Source organism: Sinocyclocheilus grahami, unplaced genomic scaffold, assembly GCF_001515645.1.
Source record: "Sinocyclocheilus grahami isolate Dianchi unplaced genomic scaffold, SAMN03320097.WGS_v1.1 scaffold399.1, whole genome shotgun sequence".
Classification (NCBI taxonomy): domain Eukaryota; kingdom Metazoa; phylum Chordata; class Actinopteri; order Cypriniformes; family Cyprinidae; genus Sinocyclocheilus; species Sinocyclocheilus grahami.
This window is the reverse complement of record NW_015505578.1, coordinates 874,856-884,647: the sequence shown is the minus strand read 5'-3', so window position 1 is coordinate 884,647 and position 9,792 is coordinate 874,856. Positions and strand designations below refer to the sequence as shown.

Here is a 9,792-nt window from a genome sequence, read left to right as displayed (position 1 = left end):
TCAAGTTGCAAACCTATGAGTTTCTTTCTTCTGTTGAGCACAAAAGAAGATATTTTGCAGAATGTTAGTAACCAAACCGTTAAATGCGTAATTTTCATTAAAAAAAATGTTTAAAAATGTAAAATTTTCTTCATTCTATTTATTTTTATTTCTTTATTTTCATTTAACTTTTTGATACACAATACCCTGTTGGGGCAACATAATGGCTACACTTTGTTCTGCACTATGTTCCACCACTTTAAGACAAATGGATTTGTTGTGTTTTCATATTCAAGAGATTATAAGCTAGATGCAACTTTTTTGGGGTTTGCATCGAATGTTCTTCGACTTTTATGCATGATAAATTTGTTTATGAATAAAGATTGATCTGCTGAAAGCAGTTATTTTGAGTTAGATGCCAAAAGCTCTCCTCCTATTCAAATTTGACATTGAAGTGGTGCATACAACATATTTGCCCACTGGCAACTATAGTTCATTCAAATATGATTTTCAAGGGAAAAAAAAACCTGGGGAAATAAATGCAGAACATGTTCACATAGGACACTATTAACTTGACTATATGCATGAAACCATTCAGAAAAAATTGGGCACAAATGGGTTAATGGGGAAAAATACTGGGTGCATGAATAAAATCATACTGCATTGGGGCAAAAGTTCTTCTGCTTAGGCGTTGCCCTGTTTAACTTGTTTACATTGTAGTTGTTGCTGTCTGTCTGTGTGCTCATTCATCTGAGTTTATGTCTTTCTGTAAATTAGCTTAGTAAGGACTGACTCGGAAGGATCAATACATAATCCATTTCAAAATGATTTACAACGGAGTCTTATGATTTATGACAGAGTCTTCTTGCACGCCAATAAATTAACTTGGATAAACTAAATGTTTAACAAGGCACATCATGAGACCTAATCAGTTCTGCCTAATTATGTGTCAGTGCATTTCTGTCCAAGGTTAATATTCTCTCATACCCTTTACCTTATACAGTGAATTCATGGTTGACAGTTCTTTCGTGACTCCTGGGTGGGACAACATAAAGCTCTCTGAGCCAAATCCAAAGAAACTCAGAACTACATTCAGATATACAGTGATCTCACCTTCCCTTGAATTTGGCTGAGCTGATGTTTCTTGACTGCCCTCTCTTTCTATCTGCCTTACCTCACACTGAACAGATGCAGTCGTGGTCCACCCAGCATCTGTCCTTGACGTGTCTCAAAGCCAGTGCAGTGTCATTCAGTTTTGGTGAGGTATTGGTTCCAGATGTGGAAGAAGATGGGTGTGTCTTCTTGTGATTCAGGTCATTCAAGTATTTGTATAATTCAGTGTATTGTTCTAACAAACAAATGAACTGAACTTGCCATTCCTGTAGCTCAGCTGGTAAGGTCACGGGTTTGATCTGCAGGGAACACACATGCAGAGTAAGGCATTCTCAAACCTCAGCTAACCCTCTGTACATAGCCTATTTAAAGTACCTCCTGATATTTTAGGTTAATGTTTCAATAATTCATGACACATTTGCATGTTCACAGTTCTCATTTTTCAGATTTCAGTTAATGGTCACATGACATGCAGGTAATCAAATAAAATATCTAAGTGTGTTTTATTTAGATTTATGTATTTATTTGTAAATAATTAATTCAATTTTTACATTTCTATGATTTCATTCGCTGTTCATCAATTCACAAACCCCAATTTAGGAAACCCTGGAGTAAAAGATAACATATAGTCCAGGAGGATTTATTAATATTTTAAAGTTATTATTAGTATTATTAATATTTATATTTTTACTTGTATATTAGGCCTACCTTAAAGCTTCCACTAAAAAAAGTCCATGTGCAAACAGTGCAAAACAATCATCAACAAGACCAGCAATATTTGCTACACTAATAATTAGGTTAAGACCTGTGCGACCATTTTCATGATTACAGTAGATAAATAATGCGCAAGATGGTACCACAATTGCGTTTGTATGAAACAACAACAGAACGCGAATCCATGGTGTGATACATGAAAATCAAGCGTAGCGTTAGTTCTGGCAGGTCACATTAGTCAAGCTCGCATAAGCTGACTCTCAGCTGATCCACATCTACCTATAGGAATACGGCACCTATATCTAAGCATTCATATATAACGTTCCTCAGTATTATCAGCAATTTTCGCATTGCTCAAAAGCTAATTACCCTCCTCCATCCCCAGCTCCTCCTCTGTCAGGTAGGATTCAGCCTTCTGATTCTCCTTTGAATCAGACTAATTCTAAAATGTGTACATAAAATTATTGAACTTTAACGATATCTGCAATACATTTATGTTGGTTCTGTTTTGTTTACCCTGTGGGGGTTATCGCTGCTCTCCCTGCTCTCATACATGTTAGGCTGCATGGATGCGCAGGGAGTCCTTGCCCAGAACAGAACCATACCGCCAATCCAAACTGTATGCTAATTGTCAATCATATTTGACGATAGTGGTCCTGACAGAAGTACCGGTTTTATTTATATCGGATGAGCGTAGGCTACTGATATACAGTGGTCTAATGGTTGACCAATCAGAAATTAGTTTTTCCATAGAGCCATGTAATAAATTGCTTGAATGCACTGAATTTTTAAATAAACTTTTGACAATATAGGGTTAACTTTAGGCTTTCCTATAACTATAGTTACATTCTGGTGTACTGCTGTTTTGAAACTCACACAGACAGCTGTCAGACCAGATCTGTTCAGTCCTGACTATTGTTTCTGAATGAGTAAAGTGAGTTTCATCAGAAAGTGACTCATTTTCTCACTTTACTGGCAGCAGCTTGAATCAGTGGTCTCACTGGGCTTGTGTTCATTAATAATTCATAAAACAGCTGATCCTCATTGTACTGTACTCACAGATCTGTCAGTGTATTCTCCTTTGGGACTAGTACTGCCATTATCCTCTTTGTGTGTATGTGCATGTATGCGTTTGACTCCAGGCCTGCACTAATGCCATCCACCACAGACTTGACTGCCACAAGTTTTATAGCCAAACATCACACTGAGTCATTAATAAATTTTACAACTCCAGCTGCACCAGCTAATTCGTTTTTTAGCCTAATGTGTTGTAAAACTAGTTAACCCACTACTGTAAATGGTGCCTAAACCTCTGTTCGTGTTCCCTTGAAGTTGTATTATTATAGACTCCAAATCTGATGTTCCTATTGCCGTCTGAGTGTGTGTCTGTGTGTGCCTAATAATGGCCTCAGTGGGGCAAACAAAGACCTGGCAGGAGACAATGAAGGAAAGAGCATGAGCTGGAGGCTTTCACTCTTAAAAATTAAGGTGCTTCACAAGCCATAGGATAACCTTTTTGTCTAAATGGTTCCATAAAGAACCTTTAACATCTGAAGAACATTTCTTTTTCACAAAAGGCTCTTTGTGGTGAAAGAAGGTTCTTCAGATTATAAAAAAGTATAAGAGATGGTTCTTTAAAGAACCATTAACTGAATGGCTCTTTGTGGAACCAAAAATGGTTCTTCTATGGCATCACTGTGAAGAACCTTTTGAAGCACCTTTATTTTTAAGAGTGTTGAATAAGGAGATTGAATAGAAAGAGCAACAGAACTGTAAAATTGGGTTGAGTTGGACAGTCTGTCTCAAACGCTGGAGAGCACCCAGCTCACTGAAGCTCACGGACACAAACACGGCTTCACTCTGACCACATCACCATAAGCGCACACTGAATCAGACTTGGGTACTGCGATTGAGCCAAAGACAACATGAGATTTCACTTAATTTGCTGATTTAGTCAGTTTTAATGTCATAATATTTCATTAAAATTGTAATTGATGTCCTTATATAGCAAAATGTCACAATGAAAGCAGTCAAATTAAAACAGACAATTCTTTTCTTTTTTGTAATATTGCAGTGTTTATTTTAAATCATCCATGCACATTATTATTTTGTTTAAAAAATAAAAAATTCATGCACCATCCTAATATTAACTTCATTTCCTGTCGAAACTGATTCATGTCGACCTAATAAAAACTAATGAGACAGCTATAGCACCCCTTGTGGAAACGCTGAGAATGCAAATTTTTTATGTTGCCATGAATTGGAGTCTGACACATTTTGTAATGCTAGAAACGTTTTTTGTTGTTGTTGTATGATTTAGGCAATACATTAAAAAAATGTAAACATATTTTACGTTTAAAATATAGATATTTGACAAAGAGATTTGACAATCTGCACTACTTAAACGCAATATTATAATATACTTTATAACAATACATATTTGTGTTGGATAATTGCCTGTATTTCCCTTTTCATTCAAAGTCACCCTTTCTTTCTCTGCATGGTTTCCTGTTTCTATTCTCACACAAAGAAAATGGCCTGTTATGAGATTGGGCATCTATCCAAGGACCAGATTCAAACAGCTCGCATATAGACTAGCATGATGCTCATTTACTGCTAGCTCTACATAGCTGAGGGCTGTACAATCTGTCTAACACACACATCAACACACACTCTCACACACACACACACACACTCCTCAGTAGCTTATAGATATAATGTGAAATCTTGTTTTTCTAGGTCATAGTAAAAAAAAATGGCATGACTTTCCATTGAGACCATGCCCTAGAATCTCAGAAATTACCATGACTTTTTTTGATTTTTAGGTACAAAATGATTTGGGATTTGCATCGCTGACAAGTGACTTCATGCTTCTATTCTTCTTCTTTTTTTATCTTCTTTTATTACATTTTTATTTGTTTATACACATTGGTCTGAGAAGGAAAGAAAATGAGATACTTAAAAACACAACAGGGTGACGAAACGAGATGAATGATGGAAAGAGACATGGGGCGATTCCTTTGTGTGTGTTTGTGTTACTCTCTTCAGCTTGCTTATTTTGTCTGACCCAGATATATCCCACAAAAGTACAGAAAGCAAGAATGATTACAGTTCACATTTCCTCCAGGCAAAAGGCCATCACAGAGAGTAGTAAGAGGAGTCCCTAGTGAATTATGGCTCTCATAATTGTATCTGAATCTTCTCTGGGAAAAAAGTGTGTTTATAATGCAGCCATCTGGAACCATGGGTAGCCTACTGGCCCTTTTAATGCAGACTGTTTTTCCCCCCATGCACACAACACAAAGGAAAGATTTTCAGTGTGTGCTGGTATTACGGCATGCCAGATCACATTAGCTCCTCGGAGAGGTGTGATGAACTAAACACTCCTTTCTCTCAGTGGTGAAATCCTACATGTCTTTCTTTCTCCATATAAGGAGAGAACGCAGGTAGTGAGTGCAGCCCCTCCTCTAGCTAGAGGGGATGTCTCAGATAGAGACAAAGTGTGTAAGTCTGTGTGTGTGTGTGTGGCTTCCTGTTTCATGAATCAGCCTTTAGTCACTCAGCTGATCGCTTCAGATCTTATGCTGATATTTCACATATAACTGGCAGCACACAGGCCTGTATACCCACATGAACACAATTTCACGCTTTTGTGAAAGAAAAGTTATTTTTATCTTTAATACCTGAATGTGTCTCTCACACCACACAAACAGAATCTGTTAGGTGTTTTTCAGCACTTATTTTAAAGAAAGATCTGATGAATTGTGTGGAAATAATTTTATAGTCAAATGTGCTATACAGCTCAAGCTAGTACACCCATTGAAAACATAATCAGATTAGCAGAAATATGGATCATTTAATATAAAAAAATAAATAAATGAAACAATATACATGCAAGAGGTGATGAATGACTACGACTTAATGTACGACAAGTGTTTTGAGGAAATTCAGTGGAAATCTCCTGAACTCTATGCAGGCATAGCTTCCGTGTGGGTCTACCGAGAACAAGAAAGATCATTCCTTTTAGATACTTCATTAGTTGTCAACATTTAGTCACAAGATATAATAACTGAGGTCAGTTTACTCATCGATATTACATAAATAAATACGCAAGCATGCCGAATTGCCTATCAAATTAATGTAATTATTTGACAGCTCAATATAGCCTAATCTTTGGAACAGGTCGACAAAGAAGTTCACTTATGTCTTCGGTCATGAATATATTAATGACAAACAAATGACGTAATTTCCCAAATAGCTAGCCTATATATATTAAAAACTAGAAACAATACACTTCTGCGGTGAGATTATTGTAATAACAAAAGGTATCACATCTAGGGTTTTGTATCATAAGTGATCTTTTGTGTCCGGCGCGTCTCTTTAAAAGGCGTGGCGTCGTGAAGCGGTTTTGTGTCCATCTCGCTGCACGCGCACCACGAGCGCTTATTTTACCGTCAGCGATCGCGGAGGCGTCATCACACGCACGAGCGCTGTCCGTTTGAATCCCTGGGCTTACAGCCGCGTATCCTTCACACCGCTAGAAGTCGGATGATTTGCATATGAAAACGTATTTAACCAAATACTAAACAGAATCTGGATTTAACGCACTGAACCTTTGTACGGACTGCGCTCTTTGCAGCATTTTGCGTGTTTCCCCCGTAGATAGTAGTCAGATTTCAGAATAAGGCGAAATGGCAACGGACGAGCTGTCATCGAAGCTGAGCCGCAGGCTGCAGATCGAGGAGGGCGAGCACGACCCGGTGGCCCTGGACGGGGCTCACGAGAACGGAGCGCACGAGAAAGCGGCCACGGCCAGCGCGGATTCAGAGCTGGGAGCCAAGCTGCAGCGGCGCGGCGAGCTGAACGACGGCATCGGTGGACACCAGCAGCCCAGCATGAAGGTGTTCAACCCCTACACCGAGTTCAAGGAGTTCTCGAGGAAGCAGATCAAAGACATGGAGAAGATGTTCAAACAGTAAGTACCTCAAACCAGCTGTCATCCTCTGCTGCAGCAGATGTGAGACATGTGCATGTCATCTCAACCCCCAGAGACAACCAGCATGCCCTCTAACACAATCTTGTGACTCTATCTATCTACCCTACATGCCCTGAAAGAAACATGCTGATAATGTTCTGGTTTAGTTTAACAATACACCTGTACAATATGTTGATTCTCTGAACTGAATGTTTAAACAGGAACAAGTTGTCTAGTTTATAATCTACATCAGTCACTCTCTATTTTCTTCATTGTGCTTCATGTTTTGGCTGAAACATTTTCACACATCTAAGAAAGGGCCATAAGCTCAGCCCCACCCAAGTCTGTATCATTTATTCCACATGCATTCACACACCGATATATGTAGGACTTTGAACCATGGGTTGAGAAAGTCCCATAGGTCATGTTCAAGTTTCATTGTGGCTCTAATCGAGAGGCATGCCAAGTAGTCTAGACTGCCCAGTATGACACAATTCTGTGGCCAGCTTTGCCAGATTCTTAGTTGGACTGCCTTCTTCCTTTACAGTTGAGGAATGAAAGGCAGTTTACGCATTTTCCCCACGTTCAGCATCCAAAACTGCTCTCAGAGCTTTTGTAAATGCTGTGCTGCATACAGGGTTGGCAGGGCCTGAATTTACTGACAGAAACAAAAAACTTCTCTGGGAATGGGAGGTATGGGGAGCCGAATCTTCGTGAGAGTCGCTGCAGGAATGTGTCCCCTGTGCTCTCTGTGGTGGAGCGGTCAGTCCGCGGCAGTGACTGCAGGGTCGGTTTCACACAGGCCTGAACCATGTGGGAAAGGGGGCTGGTTGAGAAACTAGCGCTCTGAGGAAGTGATGGGTTCCTCTCCCCATTTCTGCTATCAAACAAAGCTACCATTGTTGTGAATTAGCCAAAACAGGCCGCCCAAATCTGTCTGAGAAGCCCTTTGCATCTAGATGAGTTGGCCTGTGCATTTTTTGTAATGTCACAAATGAATTTCATTTATCAGAATGTTATATATTTTTCACAGATTCTTGTTCTTTTTATTTTAGTATTTTTTAGGGTGAATTCAGGCATTTTTGGCCATTGAGATAAATGGGAAAAATGGCCCAATTATATCGAATTAACCATGTACCTATGCTATTATAGTTACTAATATTTTGAATTAGCTTTTTTAAATTTTTTATTTTAGTGTATTTTTCTGTAATTTTATTACACACTTTTGTCTTTTTTTTCATTTCTATATAGCTTTAATGACTTTATTTCTTCTGTGGAACACAAAGGAAGATACTTTTAAAAAATGTCTCCATATATTTCTCTGTCCATAAAATGAAAGTCAACATTGTCCAAAACAAACATTGGACCACACTGACTTTCATTATATGGACAAAAACAGTTGAAACATCCTTTAAAATATATATTTATTTTATGTTTCACAGAATAAAGAAAGTCATACATGTTTGAAACAACATAAGGACGAGTAAATGCATATGAAATTATAATCAAATCTTAATTTTTTTTTGGGCAAAATAGATGTGATACCAGTCTATCACAATAGTTTCATTAGTCTAGATAACCACATGGGTGTTACAAAAGATGGCTTGGTAGATAATGGCTTGCTTGAATTTTTTCTTCTTTTAAATTATTGTGTGAAGACTATTGTTTCAGAGTATCACCTTTTCTATTATGCCTGTAAATTGGTTCCTTGTGCAGTTCAAGACCTCACCCAGGGTGAGATATAGCACTAGTTTCATTCAGTCTCTTTGATGGTGTTGCCCATGGCGTTATATGGGCTGAATGAGACAGGTGAGGTGGTTTCATCTTTATGAGTGAGTGAAGTGGTCATAGCTCCCATTGTCATGGAGAAAACAAAGCCTCTGTGGTTACTTCACAAGTTAAACATTAGCTAGAGGTTTTCATGGTCTATTCCCAGTTAAGAATTTATGAGATAAGGGGTTTGTAAGTCAACATGCCGTTCAGTTGCTTCTCCATGTTGTTTACCTTCATACAGGTTTTCAGCAACAGAGAATTGTGCACTGCAACTGATTTATTACTTTTCAGCTCTATAATGGCTGTTTGTGCCTTTGCCGGAAGCCCTGAATATAGATAAGGAAACAAAGATGAGACAAGGGCGGTGAGGAGGCAGGTTAGGAACGTTTTATGTGCCTGTATGAAGTTGTGCAATCATAAGAACTCCTTGATTGATTGTCTCATCAAAACTATGACCTTCCAAGCTAAAGCTGATATAGTTCAGCTTCATGTAGGCACATTCAGTACCCAGTAAACACTCAAAAGCTTCAGTTGCAGCAAATGTTGCCGTCTTATATGCTTTTGTGCAGAAGGAGACAGAAAAACATGGCAAGAGAGAAAGAAAACTGCGTAACAGCCACAGTCTGGCTAGAGTCCAGCTGATAAGAGGAATGCAGGCTTTGCCTTACCTTCAGGCCACTGTTCAGGGGGATTCAAAACTTTAGGTTCAGGACCAGCATTCAAACTCATAATTTCTGGGTGATTTTGTAGGGAAGATTAACACAAAACTGTTCTAACTTTGCGTGAGTCATTTATCTTTCATGGTATGGTTGTTATAAGTAGTGATTTGAATATTTTATATTTTTATCAGATTAGAAGGCCCTAGCCCAGATGTTTTACATATTTTTGGTAAATGATAATGAGGCATATAAATGCATTTGTTGTTCAATAAGTACACTACCCTATTTGTAGAAACAGTCCTGTGGGGGACCCCTGCTTTGTTTAAAGGTACAAGCAATTGAACCTGAAACATGTTTTTGCTGCTTTTTTCGGTGGCCAACACCTAGAGTTCATTGAAGAACATCACCTTGTCTTAGCCTGCAAGTAAAGTAAGTTTGATTTTGGGTAGATGCAGTTTTATCAAAATGCTATCTATAGCTGTCTGTCTGTCTGTCTATCTATCTATCTATCTATCTATCTATCTATCTATCTATCTATCCATCTATCTATCTATCTATCTATCTATCTATCTATCTATC

General features: G+C 38.4%; 1 protein-coding gene across 2 annotated transcripts in view; it reads left to right on the top strand.

Annotated features, from left to right (window-relative positions):
* Positions 1–6,231: 6,231 nt before the first annotated feature.
* LOC107550510 (EF-hand domain-containing protein D2-like) overlaps positions 6,232–9,792 on the top strand; it is a 19,661-nt gene continuing 16,100 nt past the window's right edge. The window contains exon 1 of one of the 2 annotated variants that reach the window (XM_016231816.1): positions 6,232–6,781. In XM_016231816.1, coding sequence (XP_016087302.1) covers positions 6,498–6,781 — 284 coding nt within the window. In that variant the 5' untranslated portion in view covers positions 6,232–6,497. The remainder of the gene's footprint in view (positions 6,782–9,792) is intronic. The other variant, XM_016231815.1, reaches the window with a different exon arrangement.